At 43.2% G+C, this 24,913-nt stretch overlaps 2 protein-coding genes across 7 annotated transcripts in view; one reads left to right on the top strand and one right to left on the bottom strand.

The window, feature by feature from the left end:
• CTPS2 (CTP synthase 2) overlaps positions 1 to 24,913 on the bottom strand; it is a 105,570-nt gene that overhangs the window by 41,514 nt on the left and 39,143 nt on the right. For all 6 annotated transcript variants that reach the window (XR_003002590.1, XM_024740305.1, XM_024740307.1 and 3 more), the window contains one exon: positions 24,854 to 24,897. Coding sequence is in view for 5 of the 6 variants with exons in the window: in XM_024740305.1 (XP_024596073.1) it covers positions 24,854 to 24,897 (44 nt within the window). In the remaining variant the exon portion in view is untranslated. The remainder of the gene's footprint in view (positions 1 to 24,853; positions 24,898 to 24,913) is intronic.
• S100G (S100 calcium binding protein G) lies at positions 307 to 4,982 on the top strand. Its single transcript, XM_024740310.1, has 3 exons — positions 307 to 411; positions 1,138 to 1,281; positions 4,718 to 4,982. The coding sequence occupies exons 2-3, from the start codon at positions 1,147 to 1,149 to the stop codon at positions 4,820 to 4,822; spliced, it is 240 nt and encodes a 79-aa protein (XP_024596078.1). The 5' UTR covers positions 307 to 411; positions 1,138 to 1,146; the 3' UTR covers positions 4,823 to 4,982.

The following is a 24,913-nucleotide window of genomic DNA, read 5'->3' as shown; positions in this document are numbered from 1 at the left end:
TGATGTGCAGAAAATTATTTTTTTCAAGCCTAAATATGCAACTAAATTGAAAAACAACAACCCTCCATATTTGAGCTTTCTGAAACGTGAACAGTGAGCAAATATCCTAGTTCCACATTGTAGGGAAAATGTAATCTAAGGGGTAAAGAATCCAAGCTTATACTTGGGACTCTGAACCATTAAGCAACTGTTGAGGTGGCCCTTTATTGGATCTTGCCCTTAATTATGAAGCTCATGCAGTCTTAGGCTTGGGTTTCAAAAATCATTAATAATTACCCTTAAATGGCAAACAAAAGGAAAATTTCATAATCAGGGTGGTGTAGGTGTAAAGACTATAAATGTCGCAGGATCCTGCTCAGCTTCTCACACTCCTATTTGATTCTTCCAGCTGCCTCACTGCTGGACGACCAGGTAAGTGTGATTTTAGTACTACCTGTAGCTGCTTCTGCTTCCTTTCAGAATGGTGTGAAAGATCACGGTCTAGAGAAAAAGTGGGTTAGTGCCATCTAAAGATATAACCAGTAACTTAAGAGGCTAGAAACTGTGGTCAGGTTTCTTCAAGACCACAGCCTACAAAGTGCAGAGCAGGTACCTAAAAAGTGAAAAATGTCATAATTACTAGTAAAAGTATTTGGCTCCAAAGACTATCTTCTAACAGATGTACTCCAAAAACAGACATTTAACAACCTATCTAAGATGATTTATTATTATTTTTTTTTTTGTGGTACGCGGGCCTCTCACTGTTGTGGCCTCTCCCATTGCGGAGCACAGGCTCCGGATGCGCAGACTCAGCGGCCATGGCTCACGGGCCCAGCCGCTCCGCGGCATGTGGGATCTTCCCGGACCGGGGCACGAACCCGCATCCGCTGCATCGGCAGGCGGACTCTCAACCACTGCGCCACCAAGGAAGCCTGATAATTATTTTTAAAACATGTTTTCAGTCACTGGTACATTGTGATTCCCACAGTTCCCGCCCCCTCTCTCCTCCTCCTCCTCTTTATCTTCCCCTCTCCCCTTTTCTTTATTCTCTCTCACCTATGCCAAGGAAACAGCCCCACAGCACTCAACTCCTGCTGGAAATCATCAGTATAAAATACGTCACCTTTTTGGTAAGTTCATTTCTTTCCCAATTTACAGGACACCAAAATGAGTACAAGCAAGTTTCCTGAAGAACTGAAGAGCATTTTTGAAAAATACGCAGCCAAAGAAGGTGATCCAAACCAGCTGTCGAAGGAGGAGCTGAAGCTATTGATTCAGACTGAATTCCCCAGTTTACTGAAAGTGAGTATACCACCACAGAGGCCGCTGATGGGGCGGCGATGGTGGGAAGGGAGGAGAGAAGAGAGGAAAGGACGCGGGGAGAGGCTGAGGTCCACGACGAGACGGATCGGAGCTCCATCTGAGGCGGAGCGCCCAGCAGCCTAGGCATGGGCATCACCGGAGGGAGGGCGCTTGAATGTGTGCTTTCCTCCCCTGAGGGCAGGCCACATTTCAGAAGGCAAGCTCCTAGAAAGCACGGACTACGCCTCCTATTGCCCACAGCCTTGACTCAGAACTCCCCAGGACCAGCCATAGTAAACGAAAGCCATGATAGCACTCTTACAGAGCTAGGCCTGGAAGACCCGCAGGTTGCCAAGCAAACACGCTAAGGCCTTCAGCCTGGATTCAGCGCCCCTGTGCCAGGCTTTAGGAAAACAACGAGGCCTGTACGGTTATAGGAGCTGGACTTGGATGTGCTCCTCTGTAATAGGTAGGATCTCTCAACTAGACCAACACTTACTTGGCAGTCTGTTAAGAAAACCGGCCTCATGCTGATAAATTGCCCTCTGGCGACACCCATTTCTATTTCAAAAGCATTTACATTTGTGTTAAGCACCTAAATGTGTGCTAATGAGCAACCACAAGTTTCTAAACAACTTTCAGGAAAGGATTACATTTCCTCAGTCATAAAGTTTCTGATCAAAACCATCCCAGAGTTATCAACATCAAAATGCATCTAGAGGCAATAAAGAATAGGGAAAGGTTGATTCTCTTTGCTCCAATACACTTTCTTTCCCTTGGAACTAAAAACCATCTTCAAAATGGAAGCAACTGTGCAACTACCTATTACATTTGACTTGGTCCCTACTTAGCTCTAACTTCAGAATTTGGTTCTCAGTTTTTAACCAGAAATGTCCCTTCTGTCAATATGACATATGAGAAGGTTTCTAGTTTTAGTTGTTGAGGTTTCTGTTTTTAGTACTAAAAAGTGAAGTAGCTGAATTCGATGACCTTATAATCCATATTGTCTTATAGTTAAAATGTGAAATAACTGAAAAAGTTAAAGGTACTAACAGAAAAAGAGACTTTCTAATTAAAAATAAAAACCAGTGTTTCTGAGAAAGATTCAACTTTTCAAAAAAAAAACAAAAGGAAGAAAAATAATAGTAGGAATAATAGAAAATAATAAAAAGAAGAAAAATAATAATCTGACAGGAAAGCCTAGGCAATCTATTCAAACAAGTTGTTTTTAAATAAGGTAAGATTGGTGAATTTTTCTGTATTTTTCTATATTTTATGTATTTCCTATAAAAAGCACATATGGGGCTTCCCTGGTGGCGCATTGGTTGAGAGTCCGCCTGCCGATGCAGGGGACACGGGTTCGTGCCCCGGTCCGGGAAGATCCCACATGCCGCGGAGCGGCTAAGCCCGTGAGCCATGGCCGCTGAGTCTGCGCGTCCGGAGCCTGTGCTCCGCAACGGGAGAGGCCACAACGGTCAGAGGCCCACGTACGGCAAAAAAAAAAAAAAAAGCACATATGACTTTTCTAATTTGGATAAAGGTAGGAAGACTAATGGTAAGTTGTGAAAAAGCTACTTATCAAGTCATGTACTGATTATATTTCCATATGGATTTCTAAGGTTTTCTAAGCTATACTCTGTTTACATCACATCACCTCGTACGGTTTAGAATGTAGCAAACGCTTCGGGAAAACAGTGCTTGGTATTTATAAAACGGATGCTAAATAACTAACACAGTTTGGTCTTGTGAGCATAGCTAAGCGCCAAGTGTCTTCACAGGAATCTCAGGGACTAAAGCATACCTTGATGTAGAGACTCGTTGCACAACAGTGTGAACATACTTAACATTACTGAACCGTATACTTAAAAATAGTTAAGATGGGGAATGTTATCTTATGCGTTTTTTACCACAATTTAAAAAAAACGTTTGAAGCTGACTTATAAACTAAACTGTTATTTCAATAGGTTTCCTGGGTACTATTTTGCCACAGAGACTCCTAACCTGAAAGTCAGAGTTGTGGCTCAGAACAAGTCTCCCTGAAATATGCCACTTTAGCATGAAGATTACTAAAAAAAATCAAAACCCAAAGATTCAGGGAAAGCTCTTTACCTCCCACTCAGCTGCCTAAATTTATACTGCAAAGAAGAGAGCTCTGCTTTTACCAGGAAGAGAGGTCTTGCTAGAGATTCCTTTTGTCCTAAGAAATTTATCTGTATAACAGGCCAAACTTTTGTTTTCCAAACATCTCTGCCTACATCTGAATGGCCTTCCTTCCTTTTGTAGCCTTAGCCCAGGATGTTATATAAGCCTCAGTTACCTGGCTGCCCTTTGGGTATCATATTTTTATGGGGTACCCTGTACGCATGTAATTAAACTTGTTTTTCTCCTGTTGATCTGTCTATGTCAATTTAATTAATAGACCAGCCAAAGAACCCAGAAGGTATGAAGGGAAAATTTCCCACCCCTACAGCAGAGACAAAAATTAATTCTGCTTAATTCACTCCAGGAATACCAGTAGTCAAAAGGGAGTTGAGCTCAACATGATCTGATGTAACAAGCAGTGGTTCTCTGAGTAGTCAGGCCTGGACCAGCAGCATCCACACCGCCCAGGAAACTGTTGGAAATACAGATTCTCAGGTCCCACCCCAAGCCTAGTGAATCGGAAGCTCTGGGAGTAGGACCACCCATCAGTTTGGGTTTACTAAGGTCAGCAAGCCCACCTGGTGATTCTGACGCATGCCAAAGTGTGAGAACCACTGAGCCAAAGTCATTCTGCATAGCATAGCAGTGGGCTGCAACCCAGGGTTTGGGAAAAAACTAGGGTGGTTGCTAATTAAGGGGTTGAGCTCTGGAGTCAGTGTTTGAACCCCAAGCCCTCTACTTACCAGCTGGGGGCGCTGAGCAAGTCAGCGGGTGTCTCAAAGCCTCAGTTTCCTCATCTGTAAAGTGGATCCCCCCAACACGGCAGCTGGGAGAATTGCAGAGGATAAGGAAAAGCTCTGGCACGGGGCTGGCCCATGGCAAGCCTAGGATCACATGCTGGTCCAGCTCTGGGGCTGGATGCCAAACCAGCTACCAGGGAAATCTTGGAGCAGGGCCCCTCGGCAGTCAAGTAAAGCCCTGGGACTTCTTCTCAAAAGAATGATTTAGATTTAGTTTACATAGGAAACCAATTATTTTAAAATACACATTAGCAATTTTAAAATAATAAATGTATGATATAGTTTTTTTTTTAAAAAAAAGGGTAGGCAGTTCTGTGACATGAAGCAATACTACAACTAAAGTTGGTTTTTTCATCTCTATCAGTAACATATGACTGAAAACTCGGTTGCCTTCTAGGAACGCAGACCCAGTGTCTCTAATTCGGAGAATGTGCAGCAGTAACTGAATCATTTTCTCTCCTCTCTTCTATCCCATCCTTTTTGTCTAAAACCAGGGTCCAAGCACCCTAGATGACCTCTTTCAAGAACTGGACAGGAATGGAGATGGAGAAGTTAGTTTCGAAGAATTCCAGGTGTTAGTAAAAAAGATATCCCAGTGAAGGAGAAAACAAAACAGATCATTCTAATAACCGAAAGAAGAGTGCCTGGGATGTGGCCCTATTCTGTATGAAACCACCATTGTCTCCACTTAATTCTTTGCAATTGTAATGATCAAGCAGTGAGGTCTAATTACTGAATAAAGAAATCCTTAGACATGTCTCACCTTGTCAAGTACTGACCCCTGTAGCTTACTAGATTTGAAAGTAACCTTAATTTGATGCATCTAATTTATGGATTTATAAAGGAAAAAAAAAGGCCCAGAATAGTTCCACGATCTTGACCAAGACCACAAAGATGGTGGCGGCGAGTTAGAAAGAATTCTGACGAGTCAAACCACCTCCCTCCCTCCACTCGTCCACCAGAATAACCCCCTCCCTGCTGTCCCTCCGCAGCCACGCAGGGCTCACATCATGCCCAACATCAACTCGTATTTCACTCTAGTCAATGGCTATGGAGAAACAGACTTCATAAAACAGACATTTGTCTTTAAAGTCATCTCCCAGCACCGGCTGAGCCTCTTGAATCAATGACCCTTTGGGGGAGCAAAAGGAATGTATGTCCAGAGAGTCAGTTCCATTCCATCACTGAGGGGATGGCCTTGGTTCTAGTATGTGATGTGGAAAATAAAAGAGACAGGAAGGCATAGGGCCCTCCAGCTCTGGCATCCTGCGATGCTGGGACGCTGGGTATCTGAGAAACAGCTAGTCCTCAGGTTCTACTAGTTGAATCCAGCTGGGGATAGGGAAAGAGGGAGGAGCGTGGGAGAGGAGTAACTTTCTTCTGCCCCTTACCAGACAGTTAAAATGGCAAAGTCAAATCAGTCTAAGTGGGCCACGGCAGCCCACCACAGCAGTGCCCTGGAAGCCAGGTCTTTATCCTGACCACTCCTCGGAAACACCCACAAATCATCAGCACTGCACCCATTCCCTTTGACCAGCATCTCAACCTTTCTATTCATTATCACCCTCCTAATGAACCTTGTTAGACATTCTTTTCCCAACTGCCCCTCCAACAAAATTTTAATTCCACATATACATTGTGTGTATACCTGTTTATGTACCACATTCGTATCTGCGCTTTAGACATGGTGTAAGATGGTTTTTTTGACCCACCACCGCCCCCTCAAAAGCAATTTTAACCCCTGTGGTGTAAGCACATAGGGTAGCACGTCCCCAGAGGAAGAAAACCAGGCATGGCTGGTTTTTTTGACATAAGAGAACCCATTTTTGGCCTAAGCCATTTTGTGATCTAAGCCTGGCCATAATGCTTGTCCTTGAACAGGTCTCAGTAATCAATTACCTTAAGGAAACAATGAAGGAACAAATGACAGTTATCAGGCAAGAGAAGTAACAAGAGCAAAGATAATATATCACTTGGAAAGACCCCCAGTTCTGTTTCAGCAGTAAAGACTAGCCTGAAGCACTCAACCACCAGATCAACTGGAACCTAAGGGATGATAATGTTGACCTTTTCTGACCCTTGTGACTTCAATCAACTAAAGCTTGGACTGTGTGGACCACCCAAACCCCTTCGTGAATATGCATGTACCCTTAGCTTAAAACTTCCCCAGTTTTCAGGGAGACACTGCTTTGGGAAAGCTCCCTGGTGTTCTCCTTACTTGCTGCAAGTAATAGATCCTTCCTCCTCCCATTCTTTGGCTTGGTTGCATCTTTTGGCTCACACCCACGAAGAGGTGAACCCAGTTTGGGGGGTAACATTGGGAGCAATAGCGCATGCCTTTGAACAATGTTCTTCGATGCTTTTATTTTTAACTCACGCTCTAGAGCCAAAATTGCCACGCGTTTCTTTCTGTAGTTGACATCAGGAAGGTATGGGATTATTTCCACTTTCAAAATGCAGGAAATGACAACATTGAATGGTTTTAAAACTACACAAGCCCTCCTGACGATTCTGCTATGACCTTACTCTCAAGCTGAGAAACACTGCCTGAAAAGTACTGCCTTTGAGTCAGTTTTCTTAACCTAACACATTTGAAGTGTGTGCTGGGTATGTCAGTCAAGTTGGCTGCTGTAATTTTCCCAGTGGCTTCAACTGTGCACTTGAAGGCACTCCAAGGTGGGCACACACCCACTCCCCACCTCGTTCACCCTGTAGGGGAGCAGAATTTGCCCCCCTATGTCTCTTTGGCATATTAATTCTTTTAAGCTGGTTATTTTCTAAGAAACAGCAGACGTGGGAGAAACGCTGAAAACCAAGTAGAAGTTACCCTTTTGTAAGAAACATTTACATGCATAAGGAAAATCTCCATTTGTAAGGGTGTCTCCTTGACTGTACCAAGAAGTGGAGGATGACCAAATCTCTAGAAACTTAATCAATGGAGAAGGCAAAGGCTTACATCTGCATGAAAAGCTCACCCTTGTTTACCATGCTTTTCCTGGTCACCTCCCATAACTGACTCCCCACTGTCCATACCCTCTTTTGTCTTTAGCCAAAGATGGTATTCAAGGTGAAAGCCTTCTCTCCCACATATTCATGTTATTCAACTTTTGTGTGATTTTCTCCTGTTAATCTGTCTCATGTCCATTTAATTCTTAGACCAGCCAGAAGAACCTAGAAGGGTAGAGGAAAATGTCTTCCTCCCCAACAACCCATAGAGCGGGCAGGGGGCTGTCCATAGGCTGAGGAGTTGCATCTCAGATAGGCAAGTCCTGGTGATGTAAGAATCTAGAATAAGGCCAGCCAGGGTGACCCAAAGTGGGCCAGGCATAAATGAGTTAGGCAGTAGATAGTGACTTGAGGGCAAGGTCGGGGAAGATCATATATTTAAATTTGCTTGAACATGAGCTAAAAAAAAAAAATCTCTGAAAGGACACAGAAGAAACTGAGGCAGGAGATAGGTGGGCTCCAGGCTAGGCATTTACAACTGGCCTCCTGTTCACACTTCCTGGGGTAAGAAGAAGATGAGCTCCAGGCCAGACAATCATTACCAGCCCCCGGTTTACATTTCCTGGGGCAAAAGACAAACGGGCTCCCGGACTACATATTTATGACCGGACTCCTGTCTATATTTCGAGATCTGCACCTCGATATAAGAAACAGGAACAGGGTAGATAACCGGACACTGGACACTTTTATGGCAGAGACAGAGAGGGGCTAAACCCTGTTAAAAGATCGAGAGGTCATACATTTCCCATCCTTGGGGCAAGGGAGACACTACGCATGCACAAAAGCCTTCACAGGGTCAAAAAGGCAGGAGATGCCAGACCATAGTAAGTCCTGCTACCTCCCTCCCAGAGGCCTTTGCGATGAAAGCCATCTTGACTGAGGGGTGCGTGTACACCCAGGGGAAGGTCCAGAGACAAATTAGCCATGGGGTCAAAACAATACGATTGGCCAAGAAGAAGACAAAGACCCGGAAGACTACCCCCTCATAAAGGGTTTAAACTTCCCAAAGGCCCGACTCCCGTGACTCTCACTGAGTTCGCCTGTGCTTCTTTCCGCATGTACTCTGCTTTTCCAGTAAACTTTTCACTTTTCTCTTTACCTTCTGCCTCCTCACCTGAATTCTTTCTTGACAAGGCAGGCAAGAACCAGGGACCCAGGCCCTAGCTGCTGGCCCCTGTGGTCCAGTGGTTAGGACTCCCGGTCCGGGAACTAAGATCTTGCTTCCAGCTACTGCTCGCTGCTGCCTGCTGCAAGCTGCCGCTTACTGACGCCTGTGATCAAAATCAAAACTAGTATCAGTGGTCACATGTTAGTATGAAACCGAGTCCCCCTAAAACTGAATTCCCCTGCTGAGTTTATGATTAACCTCTCTATTAAAACCTTTTTCCTCTTTCTCATCCCCTCTGACCTCAATCCTGTGCTAACTGAACAATGATCAACCAGAGTCAGAGGACTAAAAGTGCTCTTGTCAATAACATCCTTAACATACCCAGGCTGTTTCTCCAGGGCAGGATGAGCTAACAGACTGCCCCCTCCCCAGGTCATGGACAACCTGGCCAAAGACTCATAAACCTTAGGCATCCTGACTCTTGAAACTGCGATTAACAAATGTCACAAGACAATGATTAGCCCCACCTTCTTTGTCCTTCCCCTTTAAAAACCCTGTAACTCGAAGACCAAATTGGAGAGGATCTGAGGCTCACCTCCCACTCCCTTGCTTGGCACCCTGCAATAAACCCTTACTTTGCTGCAAATACCCGCTGTCAGAGTTTGGCTTTCTGAGCAGCGAGCACTCAACCCCTTGCTCGGTTTCAAGGAAAGGACTGGGCAGATGAGGGACAGAGGTGTGAAAGCCACTTCTCACTTCATATTTTATTGTACATTTTTGGGTTTTCAACCCTGTAAATGTGTGTCCCATCAAAAAGCATAAAAGAAAATATTAAATAAAAAGAAAACATTTGTAAAATACCATATTGTTGCTTTTCATAATGAGCCTCTTTTCATCCTCTTTCTTATTTGGAATAGTCAGAACATACAACCATCTAAATTTTGGGAAGTGCATATTGGAACCTATTTCAAACACTCAGAAATTTAACCAGAAAAAAAGAAAAATGAGTTCTAACCCTTCCATCAAGAAACAAAGGAGATTTTTATACACCATCAGGGAATGTTTAAACACAATCTGTATCATTCTAATTCATACAAGAGCATTCTCATAGCATCAAAAGCCTTAAACATTTCTAATGACTAGTTATATTCCACTGTAGGGATACCGCTTAATGGTCTCAACTATTTCCCCACTGTGGGGCATTTAAATTACTATCATTTCTGATTCTTCTAACTAATGTTATAGTGAACACCTGTTCACTTCTTTGTCAACATATCAGATTCCTTAGGAGAATTTCGGAGAAGTAAATGTCTGAGTCAGAGGGTATGAATATTTTTATGCTTTGTGAAAGAGACCACCTAGTTGCCTTCCAAAAGGCTGTATTGATTCATATAGCTACAAACAGGCAGGAGGTCACCAACTTCACTCCCCAGACAGCATTCATCAGTCTCATTTTAACTACTTCATTAATCGCAACAGTACATATCTTTTATTATTTCTAGTTTTTATGGGAATCCCCCACTACAGATGGTACCCAAATTACAATGCTTCAACTTTCCATTTTTCAGCTTTAAGATGGTACAAAAGCAATGTGCATTCAGTAGAAACTGTACTTCAATTTTTGAATTTTGATCTTCTCCTGAGCTTGAGATATGCAATATGATCCTCTCGTGATGCTGGGCAGTGGCAGCCACAGCTCCCCGTCAGCCGTGCAATCACGAGGGGAAACAACTGATACACGTACAACCATTCTGCACCCAGACAACCATTCTGTTTTTCACTTTCAGTACAGTATTCAATAAATTATGAAACAGAGCAGGACCCTGCGAGGCCCTCCTGGGTACAAGCCCCTCCTTGTCTCCTGTTGCTTGTTTGTAGAAAAAGCTTTTGTCGCCTAGGCCTTCCCCAGGTTCCAAAGAGCAGACCCAGTTAATGATTAGAGAAGTGGAAAATGTAGAAACAAAGGAAAGCAATCAAACAAGAAAAGTACTACTAGCTTAAACAATCGAGTCACAGGACTCCTAGTTCCTCCTGAAGGGATATCGACAACAATCTGACACATATCTTTGAGTAGTTCTGCAGAAACGAAGCGGAAGATGTTGACTTCACAGGGTCCGCACACAGACCCCAGACTGGTTGGAACCAGAAGACTGATGATTGAGATTCCTGAAACACCACCCTGTTACCTCACCACCAACCAATCAGAAAGCACGTCCATGAGCTGCTCAGGCACCCTACGGCCCTCTCCCATAATGTTGCCTTTAACAACCCTTGCCTAAAAGCCACTGGGGAGTTTGGGTCTTTTGAGCTGTCCCGTCCTTCACCACAACCCGGTGTCAGCAGACTGGCTTTGCTGTGCATCGGGCAGATGGACCCAAGTTTGGTTCAGTAACGATTTCATGAGATTTGTAACACTTTATTATGAAATAGGCTTTGTGTGAGATGGTTCTTCCCAACTGTGGGCTAATGTAAGTGTTCTGAGCACATTTAAGGTAGGCTAGGCTAAAATATGATGTTCAGTAGGTTAGGTGTATTAAATGCATTGACTTCCAATATTCAGGACATAACCCCATCATAAGTCAGGGAAGATCTTTATTCTCCCAATGAGTTTATGGTTGGGTACTGTTTTGTAAAAGATATTCTTTCTCTTGTTTGAAGCACCCTGTCAAGTTTGTTATGAGATTGTGGGCACCAGGGTGTAGATACTGTACACTGCCTATTGAGTATCTATGGTGATACGGGGGTTCACTCTTTTGTTTGAACAGTATGATGTGTTAATCAATTTAATTCCCGGGATAAACACACCATCCACTCATGACTGATTATCCCTTAACACTATTAAATTAGACGTTCTAAAATTTTATTTAAGGTTTTTACATCTTTACTAATAACCAACATTAGTCTATAGCTTGGAGTTTTATTTTTTGTTGTATGTGATTTCTTGAGTTCTAATGTTTAGGTCATGCTAGCTTCCCATTTTCGCCTATGGTTTCGATCTCAATCAGCCTCTCACAAAGTAAATGTAGACTATCTCTTTCAATTCCAACATACGTAAAGCACCTACTACAGGCAAGGTATTATACAAGATGCCATAAGAGATACAAATTGTCAGACCTCTGAGATCCTAAGTCAGTGATTCTGAGATCAGGCGAGGGAAAGGCTTAATCTAAGAAGTAGTATTTCAACTGGGATTTGTAGGAGCAACGTTGAAGACAACGTGCAGAAAAGGGGCAGCACTGGGCATTGAAAAAGAGAGGAAACACAACAAATAAACATCATGTTGTTGAGAAGGAAGACATTTTCCTCTACCCTTATAAGGTCTTCTGGATGGTCTAAGAGTTAAATTGACATGAGACAGATTAACAAGAGAAAATCAAAGTTTAATAACATGTATACATGGGAGAGACCCAGGAAAACTGAGTAACTCACCAAAATGGCCAAAATCCTAACCTTAAATACCAACTTCAGCCACAGACAAGAGGATGTCGAAGGTGGGTAGACTCAGTTATGGGAGGTGACTAGGAAGAGCACAGTCAACAAGGGCAAGACTGTGATGCAGATTTGTGCACTGCCTGAAGTCTTTTCTCCCCTCTCATCCTTCCGTCTGCCACAGCAGCTGAATCCTCCTAAAGCACCCATTTCTACTGAAAAGTCTTCACTAACGAGTACAGTATTTATCAATTACATAATATGTCAAGGTGGGCAGGTATTATCTTACTCATTCCCTGATTCTTCAGGATTAATTTTGACACTGACACTCAAGGACCTCCACAAATTCATACCAATCTCCTTTATTTCCTTCCACTCCTGTACAGGAGAGATGTGCTTTGGCCACGCTATTTTATGACAAAATCTTGGACATTCCAGCCTAGCATAAGCTTCCCCTGCTTTCAATGAACACTCCAAGAGTGTCACAATCTTCCCTTCTTACTGTAACCCACAGTATTTCCCCCCTCTCACCACCCCGGACCCTGAATTCTTAAGTATCCAAGGTCTACCTGTGATGTGCAATACCTGGGCCACTACACTAGGTGGCTATTGACATTAAAATCAATTAAAATTAAATAAAATTTAGGGACTTCCCTGGTGGCAGAGTGGTTAAAAATTCACCTGCCAATGCAGGGGACACGGGTTCGAACCCTGGGCCGGGAAGATCACACATGCCACAGAGTCACTAAGCTTGTGCACCAAAACTACTGAGCCTGCGCTCTAGAGACCACGAGCCACAACTAATGAGCCCACGTGCCACAAGTGCTGAAGCCCACGTGCCTAGAGCCGGAGCTCTGCAACTAGAGAAGCCACCACAATGAGAAGCCAGAACACCGCAACAAACAGTAGCCCCTGCTCGCCTCAACTAGAGAAAGCCCGTGCACAGCAGCGAGGACCCAACACAGCCAAAAATAAACTAATGAAATAAATTTTTTTAAAAATTAAATTAAATTTAAAATTCAGTTCCTTCACAGAAGAGAAGACACAGAGACATAAGAAGAGGAGGAAGCAATGTGACCAGGGTGATAGAGATAAGAGTGAAGTAGGCCCTGAACCAAGATGGCGGAGCAGAAGGACACGCTCTCACTCCCTCATGCCAGAACACCAGAATCACAACTAACTGCTGGACAATCATCGACAGGAAGACACTGCAACTCACCAAAAAAGATACCCCACATCCAAAGACAAAGGAGAAGCCACAGTGAGACGGTAGGAGGGACGCAATCACAGTAAAATCAAATCCCATAACCGCTGGGTGGGTGACTCACAGACTGGAGAACACTTATACCACAGAAGTCCACCCACTGGAGTGAAGGTTCTGAGCCCCATGTCAGGCTTCCCAACCCGGGGGTCCGGCAACGGGAGGAGAAATTCCTACAGAATCAGACTTTGAAGGCTAGTGGGATGTGACTGCAGGACTTCAACAGCACTGGGGGAAACAGAGACTCCACTCGTGGAGGGCACACACAAAGTAGTGTGCGCATCGGGACCCAGGGGAAGGAGCAGTGACCCCACAGGAGACTGAACCAGACCTACCTGCAAGTGCTGGAGGGTCTCCTGCAGAGGCAGGGGGTGGCTGTGGCTCACCGTGAGGACAAGGACACGGGCAGCAGAAGTTCTGGGAAGTACTCCTTGGCATGAGCCCTCCCAGAGTCCACCATTAGCCCCACCAAAGAGCCTGGTAGGCTCCAGTGTTGGGTTGCCTCAGGCCAAACAACCAACAGGGAGGGAACCCAGCCCCACCCAGCAGCAGTCAAGCGTATTAAAGTTTTACTGAGCTCTGCCCACCAGAGCAACAGCCAGCTCTATGCACCACCAATCCCTCCCATCAGGAAACTTGCACAAGCCTCTTAGATAGCCTCATCCACCAGAGGGCAGACAGCAGAAGCAAGAAGAACTACAGTCCTGCAGCCTGTGAAACAAAAACCACATTCACAGAAAGATAGAGAAGATGAAAAGGCAGAGGGCTATGTACCAGATGAAGGAACAAGATAAAACCCCAGAAAAACAACTAAATGAAGTGGAGATAGGAAACCTTCCAGTAAAAGAATTCAGAATAACGATAGTGAAGATGATCCAGGACCTCGGAAAAAGAATGGAGGCAAAGATCGAGAAGATGCAAGAAATGTTTAACAAAGACCTAGAAGAATTAAAGAACAAACAAACAGAGATGAACAATACAATAACTGAAATGAAAACTACACTAGAAGGAATCAATAGCAGAGTAACTGAGGCAGAAGAACGGATAAGTGACCTGGAAGACCGAATGGTGGAGTTCACTGCTGCAGAACAGACTAAAGAAAAAAGAACGAAAAGAAATGAAGACAGCCTAAGAGACCTCTGGGACAACATTAAATGCAACAACATTCGCATTACAGGGGTCCCAGAAGGAGAAGAGAGAGAGAAAGGACCCAAGAAAATGTTTGAAGACATTATAGTCAAAAACTTCCCTAACATGGGAAAGGCAACAGCCACCCAAGTCCAGGAAGCGCAGAGAGTCCCACACAGGATAAACCCAAGGAGAAACATGCCGAGACACATAATAATCAAATTGGCAAAAATTATTGAAAGCAGCAAAGGAAAAACGACAAATAACATACAAGGGAACTCGCATAAGTTTAACAGCTAATTTCTCAGCAAAAACTCTACAAGCCAGAAGGGACTGGAAAGGTGATGAAAGGAAAGAACCTACAACTAAGAATACTCTACCCAGCAATGATCTCATTCAGATTCGATGGAGAAATCAAAAGCGTTAGAGACAAGCAAAAGCTAAGAGAATTCAGCACCACCAAACCAGCTCTACAACAAATGCTAAACGAACTTCTCTAAGTGGGAAACACAAGAGAAGAAAAGGAACTCCAAAAACAAACCCAAAACAATTAAGAAAATGTTCAAAGGAACATGCATATCGATAATTACCTTAAACACAAATGGATTAAAGTGGTGGCGCAGTGATTGACGGCCTGCATGGCAATGCAGGGGACACAGGTTCGTGCCCTGGTCCGGGAAGATCCCACATGCCGCGGAGCGGCTGGGCCCGTGGGCCATGGCCGCTGAGCCTGCGCGTCCGGAGCCTGTGCTCCACAACGGGAGGGGCCGCGGCAGTGAGAGGACCGTGTACCGCAAAAAAAAAAAGGACTTTAAAATAAAGAATGTTTCAAGACACAAGGAAGGACACTACATAGTGATCAAGGGATCAATCCAAGAAGAAGATAAAACAATTATAAATATATATGCCCAACACAGGAGCACCTCAATACATAAGGTAACTGCTAACAGCTATAAAAAAGGAAATCGACAGTAACACAATAATAGTGGGGGACTTTAACACCTTATTTACACCAATGGACAGACCATCCTAAATGAAAATAAAGAAGGAAACAGAAGCTTTAAATGACACAACAGACCAGATAGGTTTCAATGATATTTATAGGACATTCCATCCAAAAACACCAGATTACACTTTCTTCTCAAGTGTGCACGGAACGTTCTCCAAGAAAGATCACATCCTGGGTCACAAATCAAGCCTCAGGAAATTTAAGAAAACTGAAATCATATCAAGCATCTTTTCTGACCACAACGCTATGAGATCAGAAATGAATTACAGGGGAAAAAAAAGGAAAAAACACAAACACATGGAGACTAAACAATACATTACTAATTAACCAAGACATCACTGAAGAAATCAAAGAGGAAATCAAAAAATACCTAGGGACAAATGACCATGAAAACACAGTGATCCAAAACCTATGGGATGCAGCAAAAGCAGTTCTACGAGGGAATTTTATAGCTATACAAGCCTACCTCAAGAAACAAGAAAAATCTCAAATAAACAATCTAATCTTACACCTAAGGGAACTAGAGAAAGAAGAACAATCAAAACCCAAAGTTAGCAGAAGGAAAGAAATCACAGAGATCAGAGCAAAAATTATCCAAAAATGGGCAGAAGACCTAAACAGACATTCCTCCAAAGAAGACATACAGATGGCCAAGAAGCACATGAAAAGCTGTTCAACATCACTAATCATTAGAGAAACGCAAATCAAAACTACAATGAGGTATCACCTCACACCAGTTAGAATGGGCATCATCAGAAAATCTACAAACAACAAATGCTGGAGAGGGTGTGGAGAAAAGGGAACCCTCTTGCAGTGTTGGTGGGAATGTAAACTGATACAGCCACTATGGAGAACAGTATGGAGGTTCCTTAAAAAAACAAAAAATAGAATTACCATATGATCCAGCAATCCCACTACTGGGCATATACCCAGAGAAAACCATAATTCAAAATGACACATGCACCCCAATGTTCATTGCAGCACTATTTACAATAGCCAGGTCATGGAAGCAACGTAAATGCCCATCGACAGACGAATGGATAAGGAAGATGTGGTATATATATACAATGGAATATTACTCAGCCATTAAAAAGGAACGAAATTGGGTCATTTGTTGAGATGTGGATGGACCTAGCAACTGTCATACAGAGTGACGTCAGAAAGAGAAAAACAAATATCGTATATTACCGCATATATGTGGAACCTAGAAAAATGGTACAGTTGAACCGGTTGGCAGGGCACAAATTGAGAGACAGATGTAGAGAACAAACTTATGGACACCAAGGGGGGAAAGCGGCAGGGGGCTGGGGATGGTGGTGTGATGAATTGGGTGATTGGGATTGACATGTATACACTGATGTGTATAAAATTGATGACTAATAAGAACCTGCTGTATAAAAAAATAAATAAAATAAAATTCAAAAAACGAAGAGTGAAGTAGCCAAGGAAGCTAAGGGTTTCTGGGAGCAACCAGAAGCTGGGAGAGACAGGGAGTGATCCAAAAATAAATAAATAAATAACATAAAAATTAAAAAATTAAATTCAGTTCCTTGGCCACCCTAGCTAAATTTCAAGTGCTCCACAGCCCCATGTGGCTCGTGGCTGCCATAAAGGATGGCACAGATCCAGAACATTCTCTCATGGCAGAAGTCCTGGTTGTCACAGCTGGTAGCATTACTGAGGGCGTACTCACATACTGCCACACATTTGGTTGTACGTCTCAGGCGTCTGTGTCTTGTGTCTCCAACTAAACTGCATGCGAGCAGGGTTGTGGCAGCTGCTCATTTGTAATACACTACAGGTAGGACTGCACTTAAGTGGACGAGTGCCAAATGCACAGTGAGTTTTTTCTTAATAATCTCTTTCCACTAGAATCCAGCTATTTCTACTACAAAAAAAAAAAAGAAAATCTTTGAAGTTGTTGAAATACCTATTCCTAAGGCATTTCCCATTGAGCTAAATGTATAAAAGCTTTCAAATACATTAGCTTTGAAGTACTCATTTAGTCATTCAGTTATTGTTAAAATTATGGGCTACCCTTATTGATTCACTAATGGGGGCTTACTCCCAGCTGTGCTGACTCCTTTTAAAAAGTAGACTCCAGTAACAGCCTGATATCAGCTCTGAACCTATGGTCCCCACAGAGACAGGATTAAGTGACTATTAGGCTCCCTGACTGGTCCACAGAAAGCTATTTTACCCACAGTACAGCTGTCTTCCTCACCACTGCTTTTATGAGAAAAAAGTTCTTTAGCCCAAACTCAGCTCCAAATGACTTCTTTAAGATCATTTTGTTAGTTGGGAGATGCTTACTACAATGTTCTAAATTAAAGCAGTCTTCAAATTTATAAAAGTTGCCTGGAAGGTTACTGTAAGTGGCTGTCTGGGTTTTTTAACCCTCTTAATTTGCTTTCCATATGAAATTGTTGAAAAATAAATGAAAGTAGAAAATATTTAATTTAACAGGGCTTCAACTAAAGGTAGGAAAATGTTATGCATTAATTATGCTTAGTATATAACACAAATTACCCTTCACCTGAATGCAGTTTTAATTATATGTGACTATCACAAATCCACTGTGTCAGATGTAAAATTAATTTTGACCTTGAAAATTCTTGGATCAAAAAGGGGTAGGGGCTTCCCTGGTGGCGCAGTGGTTGAGAGTCCGCCTGCCGATGCAGGGGACACGGGTTCGTGCCCCTGTCTGGGAAGATCCCACATACCGCGGAGCGGCTGGGCCCGTGAGCCATGGCCGCTGAGCCTGTGCGTCCGGAGCCTGTGCTCCGCAACGGGAGAGGCCACAACAGTGAGAGGCCCGCGTACCGCAAAAAGAAAGGGGGTAAAAGAAGTCACATCTATGATAAATAACCAAAACTGAAATAATATCAAATGCCACAATCTCAAATCTCCATTTGCATCTGCTTAAAATGCTTCACATTTCTCACTCTTCCTTACCAATAGCACCGTCCAAGTGTACATATGTGAAAGGAAAAATCCAAATGGACTCAGTATTGCTAAGAGAACTCTCTAAAATGGAGCCAGGAGGCCACTAAGGAAGTATGACTTAGGCACGTGTCAGCCTGTATGGAATCTGACCTTTTGACCCAATGAAGTCATCAGAACTGATATCAAGCAGGACCCTGTGAGGCTCCTGAGCACAAAAGCCCTTCTATGTCCCCCATTTCTTGATTACAGGCAATAGGCTTCATTCAGCCCCCCTGACCTTCCCTGAGTTCCAACAGGTCGGTGCTAATTAGGGAAGGGAGGGGATGCGGAGACAAGGGAGGAACAGTCAAGAGAAACAACAGTGCCGCCTTGGGGCAGGGTCCTGGTTCCCCTCAAGGGACACACATAACAATATCTTTGAGCTGTTCAGCAGATGCTGAAAACCCCGCCAGGTGGGAGAAGTTAACTGCATGCTGCCCACAAGCACAGACCCCAGACCAGCTGGAACCAGAAGGTTCCAACTTCACCACCAACCAATCAGAAGAAGGTCCACGAGCTGATCACGCCCTCTTTGAACCATTACTGTAAAACTCCTCACTACCCCCTCCAGGTCGGGACACAGTTTCGAGGGCATTAGCCCACTGCTTTGCCTGGCGAAGCAATAAAGCTATTCTTTTCTACTTCACCTAAAACTCTGTCTCTGAAATTTAATTTGGTTTCGGGGTACAGAGGCCAGATTCGGCTTCAGAACACCGGCCAGAAACTCAAGCTACTTACTGGACCCCTACGCTAAAACAACTCATGATTCCTCAGGGCAAGTACTCTCTGACTCGCATCACAGTCCATCACAATTCCTACCAGGCAACTTTTAACAACCTCTTGGCTTTCTGTCTTTATAAGCCCCGACTCTCTCTTCCTCAGAACACTCTTTTAGGGTTACCCAAATCTGTGTCTCCCAGATTTTTTTTGGCCATGCAGCGGGGCTTGTGGGATCTTAGTTCCCCGACCAGGGATCAAACCCGGGCTCCCCCGCCCGGCAGTGGAAGCGTGGAGTTCTAACCACTGGCAGGGAATTCCCCCAAATTGCAATTCTTAAGATTCCAAATAAACTCTTTTCCTATTTGCAGCCTCCTGTATTATTTTTTTAGTTGACACCAGTCTGTGTAGATGTGTTTGAATGTGGAACATGGATTCTGTTTTCAGATTCTGTTTCCATATCTAACGTAAATTCATATTTTTAAGTTACTATTTTCAGTAAACAGAAAAGAAATGCTAAAAATCATGCATATCCACATACCTAAACATCAGATGGAGATCATTCTTCCTATATATATCTCAAAAGCCAAAAACATTTTAAATATAAACTCTACAATGCCATGAGCTATCCTCCACATGAACTGGAGAGATCTGAAGCCAAATTCAAAGTCAAGGGTGTCAGCAGCTGCCATGTGATTGATACAGAGTCAGAATACAAGTCAGCTACAGCTGTGTTCCTGGTACGCATCATCTAGAAGGTGGGTGAAGCTGCTTTAAAGCAGGCCAGAAAGTCAGACTTGCTGTAGAACCTAAATATTCTGCAAAGTTCCAGAGCCTTCTATTGCACCTTGTGGATCAAGCAGAGAAATGGCACAATAAAATAAATTTTACTCACTCCCTCCTGGTACTTCCAGACTCAGAAAGACTCGACCTTCACTCTTAGGAAAAAAACTATTTCTCCTTTTACGTGCATAAGAGACGCCCCCTCTTAGATATCTGTGCTGTATGCCAGTATCTCTACTGATTTAATAAGCAACCATAAGACTAATCATGCATGCCAAAGGAGGGTCACGATGGCCCACGAAGGGGAGCAGAATTTGCCCCCCACACACAAAATATGCCTCTTTGGCATAAAGATTATCCTGGGCTGATTATTTTTAAGAAACAGGAGATATAGGAGAAGCTCTAAAACAGAACAGAAGTTACCCTTTTGTTAGAGACATTTGCATTTATAAGGGAAACCTCCATTTGTAAGGGTGTCTCCCTTTCTGTACCAGGAAGAGAAGGGTGACTCTAAATCTCTAGAAACTCTTCTCAATGGAGAAGGCAGGGACTTAAATCCGCATAACAAACTCACCCTTGTTTACTCTGCTTTGCCTTGAAAACCTCCCATAAAGACCTCCACCCCCAACATCCTCTTTTCTTCTCTGTAGCTGGAGACGGTACTTAAGATGGTGGCTTGGGCCATTTCTGGGAGTTACTCAGAAACTCTGTATACTCCTGGGTATACAGGAGGTATCCATGTTATTAAGCTTCTGTTTGTTTTTCCCTTGTTATTCCTTTATTACAGGGGGTCTCAGCCAAGAATCTAGAAGAGTAGAGGAAAATTATTTTTCTCCCCCACACCCATGAAACAGATTTTAGCTGCAAATATACCCTATAGGAGGCTCCTGGTTTCCAAAGCTATTTACTTTTTTAGCGAGAAGGGCCAGAATGGCCATTACCCACTGTAAGTCATTGTTACTTGCTCAAGGTTAAGGGATTCCCCAGGCTTCCTGGTGTCTGCTCCCTGGTGATTCTATTACCTTAGTCTTCTCCTTCAATAAGACTTCTCCCCATCCTCATAAATGGTGGCTCTTAAGGCTATTTTTCTCCAACAAACTGAATGCAGGACATAAAGATGTTCAGTAGCAATTAGGTTTTATTGTTCTCATCTCACTTATGAGTACAGAAACTATCAAAATGTAAAACGCACAATTCCTCTGACTTCGCAATTCCCCTTCTAGGAATTTATCCCATAGAAGTGTGTATGTGTCGCTATGAGAACATATGTACACATACTAGTTTGCAGCGATGATTTAAAGCAGCAAATAATGGATACAACCTAAATATTCATCAATATGAGACTGTTTAAATAAAGAATGATGTGTAGAGCAAGGCAAGCACGTAGAAGATCCCTGTGCACTGATGTGGAGTGATGAGTACAGAAAGCAAGGAGGAGACTTCCCTGGCCGCACAGTGGTTAAGAATCCCCCTGCCAATGCAGGGGACACGGGTTCGAGCCCTGGTCCGGGAAGATCCCCCATGCCGAGGAGCAACTAAGCCCGTGCGCCACAACTACTGAGCCTGCGCTCTAGAGCCTGCGAGCCACAACTACTGAGCCTGCACGCCTAGAGCCTGTGCTCCGCAACAAGAGAAGCCACCACAATGAGAAGCCCGCACACCACAACGAAAAGTAGTCCCTGCTCACCGCAACTAGAGAATGCCCGCACGCAGCAACAAAGACCCAACGTAGCCAAAAATAAATAAATAAAATAAATAAATTTATTTTTAGAAATAAAGCAAGGGGAACGATGTCTCAAGCATGGTAGCATATGTATTTTTTTAAAGGAACATATGTCCATATATGTTTGTAGGTAGGCATTTGTACACATACACACACACAATCTTTGGAAGAATAACAAAAGAAATGGATGAAGGTAGTCACCTCTGGGTAAGGGAACTGAGGTAAGGTAGGGGCACATGAGAGGCAGTTTCATACCTTTTCTGTAGGGCTTAACTTTTTTATCCTGTGTATAAATGTCTTAAAAATATGCAAACACACACACAAAGAGTAAAGTATAGTCATCAACGAATTAACCTTGCCAAAGCTATCTAACAGTGGCACCTACTGGTAAAATCACTTCCTATCCCAAAGTATTCTCTAAAAGAAAACCCAAGGTTCACCTGGCACAGCCATTTCAGCCATTAGTCAGGACATATATTTCTGTTAAAGCCTTGTAAGGAACTCTTTACTTGTATTAAGTCTTCTGAGCATAAGACTTAAAAGTGTCATCTGGCTGGGAAGTTACAATTCATTATAGTCTCAATGGCAAGCTATAAAAATAAGTGAAGTGGACTTCCCTGGTGATGCAGTGGTTAAAAATCCGCCTGCCAATGCAGGGGACACGGGGTTCGAGCCCTGGTCCAGGAAGATCCCACATGCCACAGAGTAACTAAGCCCATGCACCCTAACTCCTGAGCCTGCGCTCTAGAGCCCACGAGCCACAACTACTGAAGCCCGGACGCCTAGAGCCCATGCTCTGCAACAAGAGAAGCCACTGCAATGAGAAGCCCGCGCACCGCAACCAAGAGTAGTCCCTGCTCACCGCAACGAGAGGAAGCCCGCGTGCAGCAACAAAGACCCAATGCAGCCAAAAATAAACAAATAAATAAATAAATTTATTTTTAAAAAAAAAAGAGTGAAGAATATCTCTATATCCTTCCACGGAGTGATCTCTACTCCAGCATACAGAGTTAAGTGAAAAAAGCAAGGCAGAAAAAATGGGCAGAGTATGCTGTCATTTATCTAAGACGGGGAGGAGGTTACAAGCAGACATACAGGTTTACTTATATTTTAAAAATGGAAAGATACCCCATTTAAAAAAATGAATTAATGGTTGCCATAGGGAAGGAAGGGACCATGATGGAGGGGAGAGAACAGAACTAGATTTCTCTGAATCAGTGCTTCTCAACGGGGGGCTATTCCACCTCTGTCCCCAGGGAGGTAGTTTTAGTGTCACAACTGGGGTTTGGGAGAAGTGTACTACTGACATCTAGTGGGTAGACGCCAAGGATGCTGCTGAACATCCTACAATGAACAGGACAATCATCTGGCTCCAAATGTCAATAGTACAAATTATATATCTAATAAGGACCTTGTATATAGATTATATAAAAAACTCCTACAACTTAATAATAAAATGACAAATAACCCAAATCAAAAGTGGGCGAAGGATCTGAATAGACAGTTCTCCAAAGATGATATACAAATGGCCAATACGCATACGAGAAGATGTTCGACATCCTCAGACATCAAGGAAATGTGAAGCAAAGCCACAGTGAGCCACAACTTCACACACACTAGAATGGCTACACGGTTGACCCTTGAACAATGCAGGGCTTAGGGGCACTGACCCCCGAGTAGTCAAAAATTCGAATATAACTTTACACTTGGCCCTCTGTATCTGCAGTCCCATACCCGTGAATTCAACCTACATGGATCATGTAGTACTGTAGTATGCATTTATTGAAAAAACAACAACAACAACGTATATGTGGACCCATGCAGTTCAAATCCATGTTGTTCAAGAGTCAACTGTAATCAAAAAGACAAGTGTTGAGGATATGAAGGAATTGGAACCCTCACACACTGCTGGTGGCAATGTAAAATGCTGCAGCCACTCTGGAAAACAGTCTGGCAGTTCCTCAAAGAATTAAACATACAGTCACCATATGACCCACAATTCCACTCCTAGGTATAGACCCAAGTGAAACAAAAACATATGTCCATACAAAAACTTGTACACAAATATTCATAGCAGTATTATTCATAGTAGCCAAAAAGTAGAAACAGCAAATGTCCATCAAAGGATGAATGGATAAGAAACAAAGTACTGATACATGCTACAACATAGACAGACCTTGACAATGTTATGCTAAATGAAAGAAGCCAGTCACAAAAGGCCACATATTGTATGATTCCATTTACAGTTGACCAACACAGGTTTGAACTGAGCAGGTCCACTTAGACATGCCTTTCTTTCCATAGTAAATAGTACTACATGGTCCATGGTTGGTTGAAGCCATAGATGCGGAACCACATATACAGAGGAACGCATATACGGAGAGGCGACTAGGAGTTAAAAGCAGATTTTTGATTGCGTGGAGGGTCAGCCCCTGACCCCTGCATTATTCAAAGGTCAACTGTATATGAAATGGCCAGAATAGGCAAATATAGAGAGACAGAAAACAGATTAATGGTTGCCTAGAGCTAGAAGGATAGGCGGCTTGGGGTTGTCAGCTAAAGGGTGTGGAATTTCTTTTTGGAATAATCAAAATGGTCCAAAACTGATGGTGGTGATGGTTGCAGAGATCTGTGAATGTGCTAAGTCACTGCATTATACACTTTCGATGGTTCAATTTTATGGTATGTGAATTATATCTCAATAAACTGTTAATAAAAAAACCAATCACAATGGTGAGGTGTACACTCTGATAGAGGTGTTACAAGGTTCAGAAGGCAGAGGCCAGGAAACAAAGGAGGTCAGAAAAGGCTTCCCGGGATGAATAGGAAGTTGTCAGTAATCAGGTTTGGTTTATTTTTGTAATTAAATTCTTCATCAGTTTTATTGAGATTCCAGGGGTAAGGAGGTTGCAGGACGCGGACATCTCAGGTGTAGGGAATCTCAGGATACATCTAAAAAACTCATTCAGATAGTCCAACTGTAAAACCCCAAGTGCAGGAGAGAGGGGGATGCCATGGGATAAGTTAGCAGAGCAGCAGGTGACAGAGCACGATGGCCTTCACTCCCAGCCAAATTCTTGGACTGAATGTTTTACAGGAAACGGAATCGGTGAAAGATGAGAAGCAGCAGAAGAACAGATGGGGATGGGTCTAGAGACAGGACAGCCCGTGTGTTTACATCAGCCGTGAGCGACTGTCGTCACAGTCAACTCAACCCTTTCCTAAACATTCAGCTTGAAAACTATTGCAAAGAGAAGCCAATCTAGGACTGTGTCTTCCTTCAAGGCACAACCGACAAGATGGACAATTGAGAACAAAGCGGTTTGATATAAACTAATAACAATAAGAGGAATAAGAAAAATCATATATAATTAAAATGTCCTGATGTCAGAATGAAAAAAATAGTAATAATAACCCCTCATGAGTTTATGCCGAGCCAGAACCAAAACAATGACCTAACCCAGAAAGTTAAGCCACTTACCACAGGAACATGGGCATTTGGCTCAAATTCTGTGGAGTCAGCATCTGAAGATAAAGAAAT

The sequence above is a fragment of the Neophocaena asiaeorientalis genome, unplaced genomic scaffold (genome assembly GCF_003031525.2).
Source record: "Neophocaena asiaeorientalis asiaeorientalis breed wild unplaced genomic scaffold, Neophocaena_asiaeorientalis_V1.1 scaffold657, whole genome shotgun sequence".
Lineage (NCBI taxonomy): Eukaryota > Metazoa > Chordata > Mammalia > Artiodactyla > Phocoenidae > Neophocaena > Neophocaena asiaeorientalis.
The sequence above is the reverse complement of the archived record's forward strand: the minus strand, read 5'-3'. Positions and strand labels throughout refer to the sequence as shown.

Excerpts from the sequence above, each read along its gene's own strand:
- S100G (XM_024740310.1), top strand. The coding sequence starts at position 1,147 with ATGAGTACAAGCAAGTTTCCTGAAGAACTGAAGAGCATTTTTGAAAAA. Across the intron at positions 1,282-4,717 it reads AATTCCCCAGTTTACTGAAA|GGTCCAAGCACCCTAGATGA; the intron begins GTGAGTATACCA and ends GTCTAAAACCAG.